The 23,408-nt window shown below is 33.5% G+C and overlaps 2 protein-coding genes across 2 annotated transcripts in view; both read right to left on the bottom strand.

Annotated features, from left to right (window-relative positions):
* Positions 1-23,408, bottom strand: part of LOC126890433 (uncharacterized) — an 84,306-nt gene that overhangs the window by 15,453 nt on the left and 45,445 nt on the right. The gene's annotated exons all lie outside the window — the stretch shown is intronic.
* Positions 73-3,112, bottom strand: LOC126890430 (uncharacterized). The gene is made up of 2 exons (XM_050659348.1): positions 2,597-3,112; positions 73-2,350 (listed from the first exon to the last, which is right to left on the bottom strand). Exons 1-2 carry the CDS (start codon positions 2,685-2,687, stop codon positions 222-224), a joined length of 2,220 nt encoding a protein of 739 aa, XP_050515305.1. The 5' UTR covers positions 2,688-3,112; the 3' UTR covers positions 73-221.

Below are 23,408 nucleotides of genomic sequence, written 5' to 3'. Positions count from 1 at the left end.
GCCGGCTAGTTCAGGTGTCCGGTTTGACAGGTGGCCGTTACCACAGGTTTTACTGTAAAATGAAACACAGTAGCAGAACTAACGTACATTTATTAAGTTACATAGAGCTGATTACAAATTATAAAAAGGTTGGTTACACTTAAATACATACTGAAATAATTATTACTTATATTAAATCTTTAATTACCTTAATTATCTTAGTCAATTTTCATTGACTTCAGCTAACAATTGTTTGTATCAACTGAATTTGAAATCGGCAAAGACTCATAAAAATTGTGATACTGTTTATTTATTATATTAGATGTACAAAGGGACAACAAATCTTGTTTTTTAGCAGACGAAATGCCAGGAGGGTCATTGTACGCTGGTTTCAATTTTAATTGTGCTTGTCGTCCTCTCTTTTTTTCTCTTATATCTAAAACCTTAAATTCATCTTTGAAATTGTACTTATAAAAAATATGGAATGGGCTTCCTCTTTCAACTCGAACGACACTAATTTCTTTCCATTTCACAGTCTCGCCTAAGGTATTTTTTGAGAAATTTGATTTATTTCCCATCATTTGCTTTATGTCCTTAACATCCTCTGTACTCAGCTCTTGAACCTTTAGTGGATTACCATTTTTTTTAGCTGTCTGAATAACAGTGATCCATTGCGCTGGAACAGAAATAGTGCCAGAACGTAACGCTAATTTTTTTTGTTTTTCGATCAATGAGTGGACCATGTCACCTTCGTTTTGGGTATGTCCAGTCGGCAAAAACTTGTGAGTAATAGAATTAACATTAAATTTTTCTACTGCATAGAGAAAGGCTAACGGGATTGTCTGATTTTTATTTTGCCCAGGACAATTGTCAGAATAGAATATGACATCTCTATTTTGGCAATTGTTCTGTAGAAAATATAGAAGACAAGAACCAATTTCGTTACTGCCTCGTCTTGCCTGAGCTTCGTTCCATACATAGCAAAATCCAGTGGCATTTCCTATATCATATACCGTAAAATTTAAGGTGGAAAGTCGTCTTTTATAATAGAATAAGGATGCATCTCCACATGGAGTTGGTAGCACAGCTTGTAGGTCAAAAGCAGCTGTGACACACTCTTTATTTTTTGCCCTTAATGAATCTATTCTTTTCTCTTCCCTAGCTTGTTCCTTTACTTCTAAATGTGCATCATAAATTAATTTAAATTCTTCATTTTCTGGACAATTTTTATATTGTTCACATGTACTGCAATTGTCTTTTTTCGGAATAAAAAAACTTATGTTAAATTTTTCTAAAAATGTTTTTCTGAAAGCTGTATAATTACCAAACAATTTTTTATTTTGTTGGCATTCAAGTTTATAATCTCTATGTAAATCAGAAAGGGTTTTGCCACCATCTATGTATTCCCTTGTAGTTTGATTCCTCAAATAATGGGATTCTATCCTAGGAATTGCATTGATAAAATTGAACATGCCTTGTAATAAATTGTCATCAAGTTTTATGTGTTTCCCATGCTTACCACGTCGCTCACCTTCAATAAATCCCTCATTGTTGCATTTTTCTAAAGCAGTACTAACAGTTCTTTTACTAATGTCTAATGTGTTCAAGAAAAAGTGCCTACATACCTGTATTTTACTACCATTACATTCAAAAAAATAATTGTTATTATAAGATCGTTTGCTTCCTTCTTTAGTATACCGATATTTTGGTTGGACCTTCTTTATATTCCTTACAATCCAGTCTCTCTGACGTGTTAGGTCTTGTAAAGCATAGAAGTTGTTGAAAATTATTTGACGTTCTTGATTATTAATCTTCTCAGTGCATTTTAGACGACAGTTTATACTGCATGGAGGCTTTAATGATTTTGCTTCAATCGTTTTACCACTTGAATTAATATACGAACTTCCTGAATTGCGTTTAATTTTTGCTGCAGTTTTTTTCCAATTTAATTCGTTACGAAACCTTTTCCGTACACGCTTCTTAGGCGTCTCTGCTATGTCACTATCAGAACTACTTATAACTACATTATGAGTACTAGCATTACAATTTTTATTAATATTACTACTAAACCTGTCTGATGAAGTATCTGTGTCCTCTGAATCACTTGAATATACTCTATTATAATACCGTTGCTTGCTTTTTTTTGACAATGGTTCCCAATTTTCATCCTCGGAAGTATTATCAACATAGTCATCATCACATGATGTAATTATTTCCTCCTGCATGGCTGAATTAGAAGACATATCATTTTGAGATTCAGCAGTTAAATCAGGTGCAGCCAATTCAGTAGACCCACTTGTTTGTGTAGCATCATCATAAATTTCTATTTTGTTATTAACAGCTGTCTCATTATAAGATTGTGATACATCATCTGGAAAGAAAAAGTGATGAATTATAATCATAATAATTACTTAAACTGGTAGGTAGGCTTACTTTGTAAAGTTAAATGAAACCCTCAACTAAATTGAAATGAATACATAAACAAATATTAGCTTACTATTTCACTTCGAAATAGTAGGTAAGTATGTATCTTCATAAAATTCTTTTCAGAAACTAATTTAGATGCTTATAGAAACAACAAAAATTAGGTTATATAATATGCAAAATTACAACTTACCTTGAGATATTTGTTTTAAAGCCGACTCAATTATTCTTTGGGCTCTTGACATTTTTTGATTGGATTTTTCTACAGATAATCTATTTTCCATTCTGATATGAACGAAAACCGAAAAGTACTAATGTTTTAACCAAAATCTCCTGTCAAAATTAGTAATTGTCAGTCATAATGTTAAGTATGCATAACATAACCTAACTTTTAATGGTGCCAACCCACGATCAGCTGTGTTATTATTGGGAGAAGAGTGTACCAATTCAAAAGGAACACTCTTCCAGCAAATTATAATAATAATTCTGACTGCATATTTTACAAGAAGACTGTTCCATTCTACTTGGCACAGTATTCTTGCCAATATATGAAAGATTTAGCCAAAGGAATACTGAACTTTTAAAAACTGAATGAACTATGAGAGGTTTTAGAGTTGGAACACTCTTCTACCCAAAAGAGTACATTAAAAACTATCGTTTAGTCAACTTAACTCAAAATTGCCATTTTTTGAGTTGGCACACTCTTCTTCCCAAGGTGCGATATTTAAGACAATTTAAAATTGTGTATTTATATTTAGGCATCCAGTTATTTTCTATATGTATAAATAAATATATTATGATTGTTGTGTTGTATTACTAACCCTATAAAAATACCGCATATTTAAAATTCTGTTTTCACCTATTTTACAACAAAACATTAAAATGTGAAAACCTTGTCTGTATGTCCATGAAATTAACCGTGTCTGTATGTCCATCCGTAAACACAACTCCTCCGTTATTAAAACAGATAGAATGATAAATGAGTTGAATTTATTATTACATAGTTATTATTAATATTTCGCAAGATTAAACAAGATATAGCGTACAAGTACCCTGACAACCCATACAAGAATCAAATTTTCAAATCAATGGTTAAAGCAGTCTTACTCTATGGCGCAGAATCGTGGACAATTACTAAAACAATAGAACATAAACTCCAGGTTTTTATAAATAGATGGCTAAGAAGAATATTTAAAATATGGAGGCCCGAAGTTATAAGCAACCGAGAATTATGGGCCCGAGCAGAAGAAGAGGAAATTTTAAAACAAATACCCTAACGGAAGTTTTAATGGCTGGGACATACCTTAATCCTTAAATGCCCAAACTTTTGTAGGTTCCATGTATGCCCAAGAGTGAGTAAAAAATGTCCACCACGAAAAAAGCTGACAATTTTATTGGGAGTTCTTAGAAATGTTAGAAATGGAAAAAACTTATGAATCTTATGCTTAGTAAACACAGCATTTTCTAAACTATTTATACAATATATGTCCCTGTAAGTTGCATCCATATGGAAAACTTTTTTATTATTAATTTTACGAAAAAAAGTCATTCTTCATAAAAAGTTCTGCATGGTTCAGAACTCAAGATTCAACCATTAGATATAAAACTTTATGAATATTATACGAGGTATGTCAAAAAGTTTGAATTTCACTCAGGAGTAAAGTATCTTTATTTTTCACAAGATTGAAAATTGCTATTATGAAAAGTTGTTTGGAATTAAAAATTATATTCTAATATGCAATTACATCCTTCTAATTGAAATTTCTTTTTTTTTTAATTATGGATAACTAACATTATTTTCAGTTATTTCAATTCTGATAACTCTTTTATTATTAATTTTACGAAAAAAAGTGATTCGTAATAAAAAATTCTGCATGGTCTGAAACCTAAAATACAACCATCTCATGTCAAATTTTATCAATTTTATACAAGGTATGTCAAAAAATATGAATTTGGCTCTAGAGTAAAATACCTTTATTTTTCACAATATCGAAAATTGTTATAATGAAAAGTTATTAAGAATTAAAAACCATGTTTCAGTACGTAATTACATCCTTCTTATTGAAATATTTTGAACTATAAAGGTAGGTACTTTACTTTTGATCTAAATTTATCTTTTTTGACACATCTCGTATAAAATTGACATAAGATGGTTGTATTTTAGGTTTTAGAGTATTTTAGACCATGCAAAACTTTTTATTACGAATCACTTTTTTCGTAAAATTAATAATAAAAGAGTTATCAGAATTAAAATTACTGAAAATAATGTTAGTTATCCATAATTTTTCAAAATTTTTTTTTTCAATTATAAGGATGTAGTTGCATATTAGAATATAGTTTTTAATTCAAAACAGTTTTTCATAATAGCAATTTTCAATATTGTGAAAAATAAAGCTACTTTACTCTTGAGTAAAATTCAAACTTTTTGGCATACCTCGTATAATATTCATAAAATTTGATATCTGATACATAATTTAATCTTAGGTTTTGGACCATGCAGAGCTTTTTAAGAAGAATAACTTTTTTTATTCCTCAAACCGGGATATTCCTATAACAGGTATTCTAATAGGTAAGCGGGTTCGACTGTAATTGAATCTTAGGTTTTGGACCATGCAGAGCTTTTTATGAAGAATAAGTTTTTTTCGTAAAATTAATAGTAAAAAAGTTTTCCATATGGATACAACTTACAGGGACATACTGTATAAACGATGTACAAACCTTACTACACAATTTGGATGTGCATCAAAATTAAAATATCAGTAAAAGCCAGTGATTCAGATTTTTGTCGATTTTCTCCACATTCTTCCGTTACGTCTACATTTATGTGGCGGATAATTATGTCGAATATGTAATTATACGTCGATAATTATATGCATTATGTTTCTGCAAACCAGATATTTTACAGAAACCTTTAGTAACAAGTTTTACCAATGGTGAACATTTTGTGCCCCCCATATTTTAACTCAAAATATTACTTTTATTTTTAAAAATATCGGTAGAACCAAATTAACCTTCGATAAAGGCTCGTCTTTTTAACAATAAATAATTTGTGAGAAATTTTAGAACACGTAATAAATATAATAATAATAATAAAACAAGTGAAGAAAAAAAGAGGGTACAAAATGGGCAATAGAGAGATAAAAATACTCTGTTACGCTGATGACACCGTGTTAGTAGCAGAGTGCGAAGACGACCTACAAAGATTATTGCATGAGTTCAATATTAACGCAAAAGAAATGAATACGAAAATATCAGCCCAAAAAACAAAAAGCTTAGTAATTGCCAAAGAACCAATAAGATGCAAATTGGAGTTAGACAATCAAATTATACAACAAGTAATGACTTTCAAATAACTGGGAATTAATCTATCAGCCGACAACAATATCGAAGAAGAGGTAAAAGACCAAATAATTAAATCCAGTAGAACGGCCGGATGCCTAAACGACACAATTTGGAAAAACAAACACCTAAGATTGGAAACAAAGGCCCGAATATATAAGTCAGTTATTAGGCCAGTTATGACTTACACGGCCGAAACATGACCAGATACAAGCAAAACACGAAGACATCTGGAAACCAACGAAATGAAAATCTTAAGAAGGATTGCTGGAAAAGGACTACAAGATAGGGTAAGAGGTGAGGAAATCAGACGCATATGTGGAGTAGACAATATAAGTACCTGGGTAAAGAACAGAAAAGAAGAGTGAAATGAGCACATAAGCAGGATGTCTGAATCAAGGATAGTAAGAATAGCAAGGGACAAGTCACCGTTAGGCAGGAGAAGTATAGGGCGCCCAATGAAAAGATGGAATGACAACTTAGGGGCAGAATGAAAGGCACCGTTGAAGAAAAACAGGCAGTACTGCCTATATAAAAGAAGAAGAAGAAGAAGAAGAAGTAATAAATATGTTACAAGGAATATGCATTAGGCGGACATTTTTATCCACCCTTGGACGTTTAAGGGTTCAGAAAAAGTGTAAAAGGAAGTCCAAAAAAAATCTTTCATTGGAACCGACAAGGAAGAAGAAAACAAGGATGGTCAAAGGAAACTTGGATTAGAATTACCCAAACAGAAGCCAATATGACCTTTAGATAGATGAGTTACATCGCCAAAAACAGGCAGAAATGGAAAAAATATTTGACTACCCTATGCCCACAAGAGGGATAATGGGTTACATACATTAATCTCAGATTTAGCCATATGGCCCTCAGTGCCTCTTAGGAGAAAATTCACTAATCCAAGATACCTACGGTATCAAAAGCATTGAGCTCTGGTGCGTCTCTTTCCGTATTATCGAGCCCTAGGTAACTTGGTATGCAGGAGTGCTTTCTGAATGGTCTTATAGAGAAGTTCGTTCAGACCCAGCTTTGTTTTCTAGGCGGTTCTTCGGAATGACTCCAGTAGTAGAAACTAAAATAAGTATTCTCTGTGTACTTTGCATTCTCCAACTCATGCCATTCCTTGTACTCAGTTGCAGCAAATGCCTGGCAGTCCCCAGTAAGATGTTGAAAGTTTTCTTGGGCTTGACATCCATATCTGCATTTGTCATTTTGAACCTAAATTTGAACCATATAGGTCTGGATCGCGCGTACCAAAAAAGTTAATTAATAGCAAGCTGAAAATTTGTTAGTAGCGTAACAGTGTCTAGTCGGACAAATTTTTATGTACGGGAACACTGGAGCAGGGGAAGTTTTAATTGTAGCACAGTTTAAAAATTTGAAACGTCAGATTACGAAAACGTTGGACAGAATATCCAATTGATTTTTTATTCTTTCATTAAACTCTCATGCAGAAATCAGACTGCTATTACTAACCAAAACGATTCCTGTCATTTGACAGGTTCTTCGTGTTCCACTTATTAAAATGCCCAGTTGGTGATAAACGCGAGTCTGATTTTTGCATGAGAGTTTAATGGAATGGTAACAAATCAATTGGAAGTTCTGTCCGACAAAATACTGAACGTTTTCGTAGTCTGACGTTCCAAATTTTTAACCAGTTCCACAATTAAAACTTCGCCTGTTTCAGGGTTCCCATACATCAAGGTTTGTTTGACTAGACACCTTTAAGCTAGTAACAAATTTTCAGCTTGCTATTAATCAACTTTTTTTGGTACGCGGGATCCAGGTCTAATATATTTTAGGTAATTTAAGGTTAAGATTGGCCTGGGCATCATTCGGAAAGCTGTCTTATATTCTAAAGAATAGAAAATACCCGCAATACCTAAAAACAAGAGTCTTCAATCAATGTATACTCTCTGTTTTAATATATGGCTCTCAGACATGGACGTTTACAAAAGAGAATATGGAAAAAATAGCAAAGACAGAAAGAGCCATGGAAAGACAAATGCTGAACATTAAACTATCAGACAGGAAAAGAAACGAATGGATCCGTAACAAAACAAAAGTAAAAGATGTCTCTACCCAAGTAGCAAAGCTTAAATGGAAGTTCGCCGGAAACACCCTACGGCAGAAGGATGAAAGATGGACTAAGATACATTGAAGACCGTGGAACCACAAACGGAAAAGGGGAAGACAACAGATGCGATGGTCAGATGACCTGAAGAAACACACTGGGTCCAAATGGATGCAAATTGCCCAAGATAGAGAGACATGGAAGAAGGAAGAGGAGGCCTATATCCAAGGATGGATGTTTAGGGCTCATTAGATAGACAGATATAATTTATGGTTAGTATTACCTGACCTTGACTGGCGAGTAATTAACTTTCCATTTCAGGGAACATCTTTACTGATGTCAACCAATAGTCCGAAGCTGTATTTTAGACATAGTTTTGTCATTGGGATGTTGCCCATGCAGAGGTTTACCTATCCGGGTTCGCATGTGTTGATTGGAGAAGCTTGTTGAAGGAGGCCAAGGCTGGATTTGGGCTGTAGTGCCATTGGATGGATGGATGGTTCGCATTTGTTCGTCCTTTGTAAGGTGGTTTATGCTTAGTTTTGGTTCCCTCAGTTTGATTGGTGTAGTACCGTCTACTGCGCAAATAGCGCGATGTATAATTAGTGTAGGAAACAAAGGTTGAACCTTGCAAAATGGACACAAGTCCGGTTTTATTTTTTTTCTGGTATATCAAGGGGTGCTTATTATAAGACTAACTTTTTCTGAAAAAATTTCGCCCCGGAACCTCCCTTTTCACCCCTTTAAAGGGGGTAATTTATGGTTTTTGCAGAACGTAGCCCTTCCTGTACCTTTTACAAAAAATTTCTTTTATAGAAATATGAAGAGGACTATATTTTCTACGATTTATTTCCGACACCATCTCTCTATCATCCACCGTTTAGCGGGGGTGGCGCCCTAAAGTTGACAAGTTTTTAAAAAAGATGTTTTTAAAAAATATATATTTTTCCCTAACTGTAACGGAAATTAAGAAGAAATCCTGCGGCGAGTATTCACAAATAATTGACTGATTTTTGGTATAGGTTTCACTTAAGGGTAATTGTCCTTTTTTTAATTACAGGGTGTTACATTTTAAAAAACCTCTTTTTATACCATCTGAACCGTTTATGCTAGAGTAAAAAAACTTTCAGCGATTACCCATGTACTGGTGCTATTTACAAATTTGTATAATGCACCTCCATTTTTTCCCCGGAACAACCCCAAAAAAAAGAAGAATTAATAAATAAACTGATTTTCTTGGAATCCTTCACACACAATGCCCTTTATTAATATGCTTTATATATTATTTTGTGCACGTTATTATTACCCATGCATGGACACCAAAAGCAATTTCCTAGTGCAACCCCTGTAACAAAAAAAAATAAATAAAATGGGGGGTTGAAAATTTTTTTTTGTTTTTTGCTTTTTGATCCATATGGGCATATGCTTCATCAATAGTGCTTTTCAAAAATATACATGGTTATTGCAACATCTCTGCGAAAACCACCCCTATCCTTGAAAATATACTGCAGAAACTACCCCTATCCCTTGGCGAGCATATTTTTACGATTTTCTCATTACCTATGTATTCTTTTTAAACAAAACTTATACAAGGTTAAAGACCACTATGTACTCTAAAAATTATGTCCTATTAATTTTTTCGTATAAGCAACCGTGACGGCACAGTGGCGCCGTAAACCTCATATATGCTTTGGCGGGCTCCAGTTTTTGTTTTTTTTTCGTCATCTGTTCGTTTTATTGATAAAGTACTTATGCAAAATAAAACAACACAGTGTAACCTACAAATTATGACTTATGCACATTTTACCTTCTTTGCTCCCCAAAGCCACAGTGGTGGCCCAAAATAAATTTTGGCATATTTTCGCCACCTACATGCATTTTATTGCATTAATGCTACCTTAACAGCACAATATTTACCCTTAGGTGGTCGCTACGCAGTGGCGGATCCAGGGAGGGGTGATGGGGGTGATCACCTCCCCCCCCCCCTCAAACCAAGTGATATTATATTCAAAGATTATAAAAATATTCATTTATTTTTATAAAAATTTAACCAATTGGCACCCCCTCTTAACGATGCTGGATCCGCCACTGTCGCTAAAGGATAAAAAGTCATTCTTATAAAAATAATATTAATATAATATAAGTATTTCTATAAAAATAAATGAATATTTTTATAATCTTCAAATATAATATCACTTGGTTTGAGAGGGGTGGGGGTGATCGCCCCCATCACCCCTCCCTGGATCCGCCACTGCTTAGCGACCACTTAGGGGTGAATATTGTGCTATTAAGGTAGCATTAACGCAATAAAATGCGTGTAGGTGGCGAAAATATGAAAAAATTTATTTTGGGCCACCACTGTAGCTTTGGGGAGCAAAGAATGTAAAATGTGCATAGGTCATGATTTGTAGGTTACACTGTGTTGTTTTATTTTACAGAAGTACTCTATCAATAAAACAAAAAGATGACGAAAAAATAAACGAAAACTGGAGCCCGTCAAAGCATATATGAGGTTTACGGCGCCACTGTGCCGTAACGGTTGCTTAAATGAAAAAAATGAATAGGACCTAATTTTTAGAGTAAATAGTGATCTTTAACCTTGTATAAGTTTTCTTTTAAAAAATATGAATAGGTAATGAGAAAATCGTAAAAACATGCTGGATAAGGTATAGGGGTAGTTTCTGCAGTATATTTTCAAGGATAGGGGTGGTTTGCGCAGGGATGTTGCAATAACCATATATATTTTTGAAAAGCACTATTGATGAAGCATATGCCCATATGGATCAAAAAGCAAAAAACAAAAAAAAATTTTCAACCCCCCATTTTATTTATTGTTTTTGGCTACAGGGGTTGCACTAGGAAATCGCTTTTAGTGTCCATGTATGGGTAATAATAACTTTCATAAAATGATATATGAAGCATATTAATGAAGGGCATTGTGTGTGAAGGATTCCAATAAAATCACTTTATTTATTAATTCTTCTTTTTTTTTGGGTGGTTCCGGGGAAAAAATGGGGGTGCATTATACAAATTTGTAAATAACACCAGTACATGGGTAATCGCTGAAAGTCTTTTTACTCTAGCATAAACGGTTCAGATGGTATAAAAAGGGGTTTTTTAAAATGTAACACCCTGTAATTAAAAAAAGGGCAATTACCCTTAAGTGAAACCTATACCAAATAATCAAACATCTATTTGTGAATAATTTCCGCAGCATTTCTTTTTAATTTCCGTTACAGTTAGGGAAAAATATATATTTTTTAAAAACATCTTTTTTAAAAACTTGTCAACTTTGGGGCGCCACCCTTGCTAAACGGTGGATGATAGAGAGATGCTGTCGGAAATAAATCGTAGAAAATATAATCCTCTTCATATTTCTATAAAAGAAATTTTTTGTAAAAGGTACAGGAAGGGCTACGTTCTGCAAAAACCATAAATTACCCCCTTTAAAGGGGTGAAAAGGGGGGTTCCGCGGCGAAATTTTTTCAGAAAAAGTTAGTCTTATAATAAGCACCCCTTGATATGCCAGAAAAAAAATAAAACCGGACTTGTGTCCATTTTGCAAGGTTCAACCTCTGTTTCCTACACTAAATAGAGCAGCCTGCATTTGAAAGTAAGTTCTTAAATTAGCAATCTGTTTATCTAATTGCTCACCTATGTATAATTATAGATAGGGTAACGTGAAAAAGTTCATGATTTAGTATTGGTAGACCGCCGACTGAATGTTCAAAATAGTGAAGACAGTATGCATCTTAAAGGGTTGAGTGGGTCATACTGATTCTGCACAAAATTTTTAGCATAAGAAAGCTGTCGGCGTGATGGGTGTCGCATTTGCTCACTCAGGCCAACAAGGGCAAACATGAAACAATTTTCGAGCAATGTATGTGGCTGTTTAAGCGTAATTCGGAGTTTCAATGTTGCTTCATAACCTTTGACGACTCATGGATCCACCGGTACCTCCAGAGACAAAGGAATAGGCGATACAGTGGACGTCACCCCGCGAACGTACACCGAAGGAATCGAAGACCGTCCTATAGGCTGGAAAAGTGATGGCCACCGTTTTCTGGTAGTAACAAAGTATGATATAGGTATATCAACTATCACTTCCTATATATCACCTCCACCGTTACCATGGCCAAACTTATCGTAGGTGACCTAAGCCACCTACGTCACCTGGTCGTAGGTGACTTAGGTCAGCTACGACCTTCTACCTTACCCACTAGATTTTCTCCAGATTTGGCTATGTACGACTTTTTGTTGTTTCCAAACTTGAGAAAATAACTGCCGGGCAGAAATTTAAGTCAAATGAGGAGATCATTGTCGTCATGGAAGCTTATTTTGCTGACCTCGAGATAACGTATTTTTCTCAGCAATACTCCGACTTCGTAAACTGAAGTCGGAGCATCGCTGCTTCAAGTGATGGTGAAATAAATCACCAGTTTGTCAAGGTTTTCCTTTTACTTTTGAAGGCTAAATACTTATGAGACCGCCTTAGTATAAGGCTATTACATAAACTTAAAAAAAAACTGCTAGTTTTTACAATCATAAACTTTATACGATAACACGTTTATTGATCCAGTCACTTTGTACTCTACGAGCTCCCTAGTGGGAAAGTTTTGGGGTAGTTTTGATTTCTTTCATCTTATATGGATTTTGGGCTGCTGAATCCAAATATGAGGTTTGCAGACAAAACTTCTTGCCGGAACATTGAAAAAATCGCGAGAAAATCGAAAAATTTCAGCTTTTTTGTGCTTTCTTGCTTTGAACCTTTGAACAGAAATTAATGTACTTAAAATTATCTGCAAATATCACTATTTACTTTTTTTTTCAGACGAACCGTTCGGTCTAAAGTACAAGTTGAAAATTGCCAATTTTTAACGGTCTCGGAAAAACCGACTTTTTACATTCCAAAACTTTAGTTTTTATTATAATGCTGTCATTTGATAAATTTCTCCTAGTTTTCTGTACAAATAATAAATGTCAGTTCATAATATGAATATGGTATGTCTCTTCTCACAGCTTCCATGAATCCATTCCATCCTAAAATACCGAGAATGTCTCTGTTTTCCCTTAGAGCCACAGAAGATCAGGCACAGATGGAGTCACAGTTTCAGCTGGTGTGAACATTCCCTCTGGATCTTGATTTCTGATAAACCTTGAGGTTTTGTCCTTTCAAAATGTATTAGCTGAACAGCTCCCTGACTTCCATAAACCTCAGGTGCGGGATTAGTTTTTAGCCGGGGAATGGATTGGTTGAGAGCTATTGCATGTTTTGGTGCAATATAAGAAATGCCACCCATGACGTAAAATATGTGGTATCCGTCGATTGTATGTACGTTAACCCTTTCTGTCCCAACGCTGCATATATATGTTTTTGAAAAAGTGGGTCTGTATTCCCAGCCGCCATATATAATATATGTACGTTCAAGGTGTTATGGTCTCAATTTACCAAAGCCGAAAATATGCGTTGCTTATAAAATTTTAGACTCATTGGTGTCCCAATGCCGTAGAGACATGTCCGAAAATGTTAGATTATTGTTCCCAAAGCTTCAAAATGTTGGCACCTAAGACAGGTCATGCGGACCCATTGCCGTATATATTTGTTAACATATTCTAGATATATTCTATATTGCAGCACTGGTGGCAACGCTTATAGGTAGCTACTAGAAGGTGAAGCGTTTGTAGCCACAAAAAAGACCAGAAAAAAAGAAGCGAATCGAGATACATGTGTGGAGATTGCGGAGTCGGCCTTTGCGTAGTGTCTTGTTTTGAGGAGTACCACACAAAAGAAAACTTTTAATGTTAATTTTCATTACATTATTTTTTTTAATTTAATTACATTTTTTCAAGTTGGTTTTGCTCTCTGATGAGACTTTTGAAAAGAAAACGTTTAAGTTGGTTAAAAAAAACTCATTGAAAAACATGTTTTGATCATTTTTTATTTATTTATATGCGACGTATATATAAGGCAGTGGGGCTCTAAGGATGAAAAAACCAACGTTGGGATTGAGGGACCAACATGCAAATTAAGGCCTGGCATAGAAAGTGTTCAAATCAGCGTTTTCGTAGCACCTGTTGTGTAAAGCACGGCTGGTAAATTTTACAAATTTTACAATCTACGGCTGGACAAAACCTCAAGGTTTATCAGAAATCAAGATAACAGATCCGAAGGAAATGTTCACACCAACTGAAACTCTGACTCCATCTGTGCCCGATCTCCTGTGGCTCTAAGGGAAAAGCAGAGACATTCCCGGCCTCTTAGGACGGAATGGACTGACTCATGGAAGCTGTCACAAGAGACATACCATACCTATGCACTAACATTTATTATTTGTACACAAAACTAGGAGAAATTTATCAAATGACAGTATTCTAATAAAAAATAAAATTTTGGAATATAAAAAGTGGGTTTTGCCGAGAACGTTAAAAATTGGCAATTTTCAACTTGTACTCTAGACCGAACGTTTCGTCTGAAAAAAATAGTAAATAGTGATATTTGTAGATAATTTTAAGTACTTTAATTTCTGTTGACAGACCATTTACTAAAAGTTAATAGTTTTCGAGGTTTGAGCAAAAAAGCAGAAAAATGCTGAAATTTTTCGCTTTTTGTGCGATTTTTTCAATGTTCCGGCAAGAAATTTTGTCCGCAAACCTCATATTCGGATTCAGCGCCCAAAATCCATATATAATGAAAGAAATCAGAACTACCCCAAAACTTTCCTAGTCAAAACACAATTTTATTGAATCATATCACGTTCCACAATTAAAACGTTCTTTGTTACAGTGTTCCCATACATCAAAATTTGTTCGACTCGACACCTTTAAGCTATGAACTAATTTTCAGCTTGCTACTAATAAACTTTTTTTTGATACGCGGGATCCAGGACTATTTTGAATTTTAATTTTATTGTTTCTGCGATGTCAAACGTTAATGATGTTATATACTTTTTCCATCAATATATTTGTTTCAAGGAAAGTTTCATGGCTAAACTCACTGGATAAATATAGGTCACCAATAAATAGGTGGGTTTAAATCTGCATTTAACCTTGATATACACCAGAGAAGAGCGTTGTATATGAAAACTTTGTTTTAACCTATTTAAATTTTGAGCCGGTATGTGCATAATTAATACAAAAACTTACTCACATGATGCAAACGTTATAATATTATTATGTCGGATAATAATTAATATGCATCACTATATCTGCTAATTAATAGAGAGTTATCAAGTAACTCGAGGAGAATACGGTAACGTTATTTTAGCAATGGAGCATGCGCAGTATGAATATTGAATAACGGAAATGATTTTAACGTTAACGTACTCCGTTACGGTAGGTCGGATAGCGGGCTTAAAATACGGTAACGTTAGCAGCGAATCGCACCAATTCGGCAGGACTCGGAGTGACTCGACCATTTCAGTTCTGTCATGTTCATGTAATAAATAAATATGTTGGGTTATGAAATTTTATTTTGTATGTTAACAGGTGTTTTGTCTTTGTTTTCTTGGCTTGGTTTTGGTTTGATTGAGTTTAAAGTTTTAGTTCCTCTCAGCATTACTTACCAGTACAGGTATGGCCAGTTTCTGTTACAATTATATCTGATATCCCTAACAATTGTACATGCCTTGGAATATCCTGTTTTTCAAACCGAAAATACTGTTTGGCTTGTTCAGGTTTAAGGTATCGAAATTAAAGACAGAGGCAAAATTACAAAATATGTATCTTGGGTGAAAGAAAACAAAAACAGAAAAAAATTTAAACAAATTTAATTATTTTGCTGTCAAATACGAAATTTGACTGACAGCTGCCAACTATTAACGTGAAGCAGAAATTCGACCACTTGATAACTCTAAAATTACATATACGTTAAAACTTATACCGTAAAAAAATAGCGTTTACGTGTCAAAATAACGGATGGATAGAATTTTACTTGATAACTCTCTACTATCTGTTACTAATTAATATTAATATGTATTTAGTTTTAGTATGGTATAACTAGATCCAAACCCAGACATATAAAGTGAAAGTTATCCTCCAACACCAAATTGTTCTGTATGGTCCACATAATGTTCAGAAAAAAGTCACACCGTTTTGAGCGTCGGGTTTGGGGGGAGAGGGGGAGAAATCGGTATATTTGTAGTTTTTTAAGTTTTTCGTCAATATTTCTAAAACTATACTTTATACTTAGCGTAAACAATGTTCTATACAAAAATGTTTGTACATGAAATTTAAAACAAAGAAAACTCCTATACGGGAGTTAAAAAGGTCCTATACATAATTGTTATAAAATCAGCGATTCCAAAGTTACGGAGAGTGAAAATTGAAGGTTTTCGATACTTTTTATATTTTTTGAGCAATTTAAAATATTTTTACTGATTGAAAGAAATTTTCCTTAACAGGATTTGCTATTTCAGTGGCTGATTTTATGTTAGTGATAAGCCCTTTAAGAAACGTCAACCTCACCACCCAAAATCATCATTAATTGCCCAAAAAATATAAAAAGTATCGAAAACCTCCACATTTCACCCTCCGTAACTCTGGAACCGTTGATTTTATAACAATTATGGATAAGACAATTTTTGTTTTAAATTTTATGTAGAACGTTATTGTATAGAACATTGTTTACGCTTAAACATAGTTTTAGAAATATTGACGAAAAACCTAAAGAAACTACTAATTTACCGACTTCTCCCCATCTCCCCCCCAAACCGCACGCTCAAAATGGTGTAACTTTTTACTGAACAATATGTGGACTATATAGAACAATTTGGTGTTGGAGGAAAACTTTTACTTCGGATGTCTGGGTTAGGCCTTTTTTGGACCAATTATACTATACTACCTCCGTAACTTTGGAATTGTTCATTTTAGAAGGATTATGTATAGGGCCTTTTTTTATTTCAAAGGGATTGTTCAAGTATTACGTAAAGCAGGTAGGGGGGGGGGGAAATCTTCAAAAATTGCGTTACGCAATTGTTAAACTCCCATAAGAATGCTTTACGTAGGGGGGGGGGGTAAAAATCTTCAAAAATCGCGTTACGTAATACTTGAAAACGCTCCCAAATCTAATGTAGAACATTTTTGTATAGAAGGTTGTTCATGCTAAACCTCATATTTTTAGAAATATTGACGAAAAACGTAAAAAACCACGAATTTACCTACTTCTCCCCCCTCTCCTCCCCAGACGCGACGCTCAAAAAGGTGTGACTTTTTTCTGAACATTATATGGACCATATAGAACAATTTGGTGTTGGAGGATAACTTTCACTTTGGATGTCTGAGTTATGTCATTTTTTGAATCAATTCTATCATACTAATTGAAGTTTCAACGAATATAGTTTTTTACAAAGTCTTTCTGCTTTTTTTTATTTCCAAATATTTCCCGGGCCACTTCTTCGTTTAAGTAATATCTTTCTCAGTATTATCTTTTTATTTCTGGAGTTGTTGCTTTTTATTTCCGCAATTATTATGGGAGATTTTAACTCAAAAGTTGTGCCGAAATCACACAAAATATAACCGGAAAGTATGGACTTGGAGAAAGAACGAAAGGGGGTAAGACTAATACAGTTCCGCCAAGAAGAGAAATGCATTATAGCAAAAATACTTTGTTTCAGCGATCTAAAATACCTAGAAATCTCCAGCTGATCAAGAGGGAAAGGTAGTCTGAAATCAAATCGACTACATTATCATTAATAGAAGTTTTGCAGGCGCAAATGCAGACGCAGCTAATAATCACAATCTGCTCTGTGCTGGATTCAAACTAAAATTAAATAGAATAACTCCTACAACTCAGAAGAGACCTAATAATCGACTACTAAGAAATGCCGTAATAGCAAATTAGTTCGGAAATAAGATAACTGTTGACCGATTTGAGTGATTTTTTAGTATGTTATAACCTTATTCTTTAAGTATATCGATGTTAACAGTGTCGCTGGACAAGTAAATGTCATTTTATACCGGGTGTAACAATCAGACTGTGTTTTTTCCTCAAAGTTCGAAACACCCTGTGGAATATTCTAGCTTGTATAAAATATTGAAGTTAACACTAGAAGCACCCGAGCGGTTATTTTGACTGCTTTCTATTTTTGACCCTCTGTATTACTTATTCCTAGTTGTTTTAGAAAGTTGATAATTTAGGACTTTTCCTAGATCTATTTGAGGATTATAATTCCTCCTTTACAGGTACTTAGTGTAATTATTTTTGAGATGTGTTAATATCTACCTAGAAGCACCAGGGCGGTCATTTTGACTGCTTTCTATTTTTGACCCTCTGTATTACTACTTATTCATAGTTATTCTAGAAACTTATAAATTTATTACTTTGCTACATCTATTTAAGGATTACAGGTTCTCTTTTTTAGGTAGGTACTTAGTGTAATTACTTTTTGAATATGTTGATGTCTACCTAGAAAAAATGCGGTCCTTATTACGGAGGAGAAGTATCAGATCTGAGCGAAGATCAACAGATAAATTTGCACTTGCGTCGGCAATATGAAACCTATTTATTAGTCTGGGCTGATTATCGGAGAATAGGCCATTTTTGGGAAAAGTTATTTACCAGCAATTTTATTGCTGGAATCGAATTATAAGATCCTATATATTAATAATATAGGTATGCAAAGTCCTCACATAGTGTGCTACTTTTTTTATAAACAAAATGGCGCCCGAAAATCGTGTTTTTTCAATTATTGCTCTATAACTCCGAAGATTTTAACTTTACAACAAAAACACTCAAATAAAAATTCACCGTGATTAAATTATGCATAGAGACGTGTTTTTTCCGATCTGCTCCGACGAAAATTTTCCTCGAAAAATGCGGGTTTTCAAAACAAAATCTTTAATTTTCAAATAAAGTTTTAGATAAGTAATTATTTACCAATAATTAAATAATTTGGTGACTTAAAAGCATTTTTGGTTTAGATTATAGTTCCAGAAGCTGGTGAAAATTAAATGAATATTTTAGCAACAATTCAATTGTTAATTAATAATTTACGGTCGCAATAATAACCAAAATAATTATGATACACTGATCAAACTTTGAAATCTTATAAAGATGAGATGCCTATTTAACATTTTGTCGACAAAATATAAATTTTTTATTTTTTTGCATAATCTTTAAATGTTTAAAAAAAATAGTTATAAACAAATTAACGTTTCTCAGAAAGTTTTTATTATATTATAATTTTAAAAAATAGTTAAAATGTGCATTTCAAATATCTTGAAAATAAATGCTTTAAAACTTTTTTGCAACCATTTGCAAAAAAGTTATGAAACAGCAAAATAAACATACGATTACTACGGTGATAATAATTTTTTTGAATTCTTTGAAAGCGTAGAAGTGAGCTTAAACTACAAGCTAATTATTTATAAAACAATATCGATTATCAGCTTAATGGTTATATTTTAATTAAAGATTATAAATATATTTTTTTGTAATTTACACGCGCGAAAGTAGAATAATACAGTACCGTAGCTACCCGCCCACATACACAACTCGCGCGAGTTTAAGCGTGTCAGTCGCTTCGAGTGAACATTTTATCTCCGGCTCTGTATCAAGCCTACATTCGCGATAAAAATTACAAAAAAAAGTATTTTTAATCTTTGATTAAAATATATCCATTGCACTAATTTTTGACATTTTTTGTGAGTAATTAGATTGTACCATAAACTCACTTTTAAGCTTTGAAACAATTAAAACAAATTATAAACAATGGAGATATCGTATATTTCTTTTGCTGTTTCATAACTTTTTTGCAAATGGTTGGAAAAATTTTTTAAAGCATTCATTTTCAAGACCTATGAAGTACGCATTTTAAGTATTTTTTAAAATTAGAATATAATAAACAATTTCTAAGAAATGTTAATTTGTTTATAACAATTTTTTTAAACATTTAAAGATTCTGCAAAAAAATGAAAAATTTATATTTTCTCGACAAAATATTAAATAGACATCACACCTTTATAATCTTTCTAAGTTTGATCAATGTCTCATGATTATTTTGGTTGTTATTGCGACTGTGAATTGTTAATTAACAATTGAATTGTTGCTAAAATATTCGTTTCATTTTAACCGGCTTCTGAATTTATAATCTATACCAAGAAATCTTTTATTTCACCAAGCTATATAATTATTAATAAATAATTACTGGCCCAAAAAATTTATTTGAAAATTCGAGATTTTGTTGGGAAACCCCACATTTTCCGAGGAAAATTTTCATCGGAGCAAATCCGGAAAAACATGCCTCTATGTAGAATTAAATTGGGGTGAATTTTTATTTGAGTATTTTTGGTGTAAAGTTAAAATCTTCGGAGTTATAGAGCAATAATTGAAAAAAATACGATTTGTCGGCGCCATTTTATTTATAAAAAAAGTAGCACACTATCTGTGGACTTTGCATACCTATATTAATAATATGTAGGATCTTATGGTTCCATTATAGCAATAAAATTGCTGGTAAATAACCTTTCTTTGTACTTTACTAATTAGAATTCGTATTATAACTATTTTTTTTTCAAAGTTTAAAGATTATGCAAAAAAAAGAAAAATTTATATTGTGTCGATAAAATATTAAACAAGCATCTCATCTTTATAATCTTTATAAGTTTGATCAATGTATCATGATTATTTTGGTTATTATTGCGATCGTAAATTGTTAATTAACAATTGAATTGTTGCTAAAATATTCGTTTAATTTCCACCGCCTTCTGGAATTACAATCTATACCAAGAAATCTTTGATGTCACTAAGTTATTTAATTATTGATTAATAATTACTTACCTAAAACTTTATTTGAAAATTATAGATTTTGTTAGAAAAACCCGCATTTTCCGAGGAAAATTTTTGTCGGAGCCAATCGTGAAAAACATATCTCTATGCAGAATTTAATTGCGGTGAATTTTTATTTGGGTGTTTTTTTTGTAAAGTTAAAATCTTCAGAGTTATAGAGCAATAATTGAAAAAAATACGATTTGTCGGCGCCATTTTGTTTATAAAAAAGTAGCACACTATCTGCGGACTTTGCATACCTATATTATTAATATATAGGATCTTATAATTCGATTCCAGCAATAAAATTGCTGGTAAATAACTTTTCCATGAATTTTGCTAATTAGCCCAGAGTATATAGAGAATTATATATTTTACTACACCTACAACTGGCTAAAATATATCTATCGACGAACAGCTTTTTCCCACAAAGGCAAGATATCACTTCATCCAGTCTCTCTTGGACCATCACTCCTAGTGGAGTATTGGTCGCATCTGCGTTTCTTGGCCGATAGTGTAAGACGGCTGGTGGCCAGCTCAGCGCGTCTTCTTGTGTTTATTCTCTGGTTAATCTGCGTACCAGTTCCTTCCATTCTCCTCTACTTCTTGCTTTGTTTTTCACTTCCCCCCAACTTAAGCCGATTCTGTTGTGTTCTCTGGTTACTGTTTTCTTCCAAGTATTATCTGGTCGTCCCCTCTTCCTTGTACCCACAGGTTGATATTCGAGTGCTTGTCTTGTGGTGTTACTAGAATCTTTTCTTAACGTATGGCCGATCCATTTCCATTTCTTCTGTCTGATTGTTGCTATTATACTGGTTTGTTTCGTTCGTTTCCATAGTTCTTTATTTGTTATTATATTAGGCCAGTAAATTTTTAAGATCTTTCTTAAGGACCTATTTACAAAAGTCTGTAGCCTCTTTGTTGTGCTTTCATCGTGCTTCCAAGTTTCTGCTCCGTAGAGTAATATGCTTTTTACACATGTATTGAATATATTGATTTTTGTTGACTCTGTTATTTCACTTGTTTGCCAGATTTTATTTAACGCATTGAAGGCGAATTGTGCCTTCGTTATTCTTGCTTGTATGTCTTTCATGCATCCTCCTTTTCTTTCCATGATTGATCCCAAATAAGTGACTTTCTCTACTTCTTCAATTTCTTTGTCTTTTATTTTTATTTTGTTAATTTGCGGGTTATCATTTTTTAAGATTTTTGTCTTCTCTGTATTTATCCGGAGACCAATCATATCAGAGTACTGTGTTAGCTTATCGACTTTTGTTTGCATATGAGTTCTGTGTTCTGTTAACAGGCAGACGTCGTCAGCAAATTCAAGATCTTCAAGCTGATTAAAGAGGTTTCATCTAATGCCTGTCCGATCATCCGTTACTTTCCTCATAATCCAGTCTACCAAGATAAGGAACAAAGTAGGAGATAAGATACAACCTTGTTTAACACCGCTTTCAATAGCTATTTTTTCTGTGATTGCTCCCTCGTGTTCTAGTCTAGCTTTATACCCATCATAAAACAGTTTGATCAGGTTAATAATTTTTGTTGGTAGACCATACTGTCTTAAAATTTTCCACATTTGTTCCCTATTGACTCGGTCGAAAGCCTTTTCAAAGTCGGTAAAACTTAAATTTATGTCTTTCTGCCATTCATTAGCTTGTTCTAGGATGATTCTTAAGGTGCATATGTGATCTATAGTAGAGTGTTTAGCACGAAAGCCTGCTTGGTTACTTCTCAGTTTCTTGTCCAATTCTTCTTTCATTCTTTCGAGCAGAATTTTTGTTAGCACCTTGGATGAGGCGCTTAATAGAGTTATTGCACGCCAATTTTTACAGTTACTCAGATCTCCCTTCTTTGGTATTTTTATTATCAGTCCCTCTTTCCATTCTTGTGGCAGTTCTTCGTTGGCCCATATTTTATTTAAAAGTTTATGTAGCATATCTATGACTTGTTCGGTGTCTGCTTTTATCAGGTCGATAGGTAAATTATCTGTTCCTGCGGATTTGCCATTCTTTAATAATTTAAGTGCGTTGGCAATTTCCTCTCTTGTAATTACCCTAGTGTTAACCTCTAATTTTTGTATTTCAATTTGCTCATCCAATTCTTGGGTTCGGTCATGTTTGGCGTATATTTCTTCAAAGTATTCTCTCCATCTTTGAGTTATTTCTTTCTCAGATTTAATTAATTTTCCTTTTTTATCTTTTATTTCTCTTACACTTCTTGCTCGATTGCCTGTTAGGTTTCGTATAATCGTGTATTGTGTTCGTAGATCAATATCTTGTGCTGCTTTCTCTGCTGATTTTAGCATTTCGTTTATGTAATTCCTTTTATCGTTTCTGCATGCCTTTTTCACTTCTATGTTTTTTGCTTTGTATTTTCTTTCAAGGATCTCTTCTTCCCTTGTTCCTTCTTTTTACAATATGTCTTTCTTGATTTTCTTTCTTTCTTCTATAAGCTGTAACGTGTCTTTAGTTATCCATTTTTTATTTTCACTTTTTTTTCAACCCGATTGTTTCGCCTGCTGTCTTCATTATGACCTCTTTGAAGTTTTTCCATATTTCTTCCACAGAGTCTCCATTACAGTGGTGTATATTTCGGTTAACTTTAAGTCTGTCGGTGAATATTTTCCTTGTTTCTTCTTGCTTTAGGGTTTCTATATTGAATCTTTTTCTTCTGGTAGTCTTGCGATTATTTTCTCTGGCTAGTTTCATCTTTAATTGGGCCCTGATAAGCATGTGGTCCGAATCCACATCTGCACCCCTTAAGGCCCTGACATCTTGTAGCCAGCTTCTCCATTTTGATTCAATTAGTATATGGTCGATTTGG

Source organism: Diabrotica virgifera, chromosome 8 (assembly GCF_917563875.1).
Source record: "Diabrotica virgifera virgifera chromosome 8, PGI_DIABVI_V3a".
Classification (NCBI taxonomy): Eukaryota; Metazoa; Arthropoda; class Insecta; order Coleoptera; family Chrysomelidae; genus Diabrotica; species Diabrotica virgifera.
The sequence above is the reverse complement of the archived record's forward strand: the minus strand, read 5'-3'. Positions and strand labels throughout refer to the sequence as shown.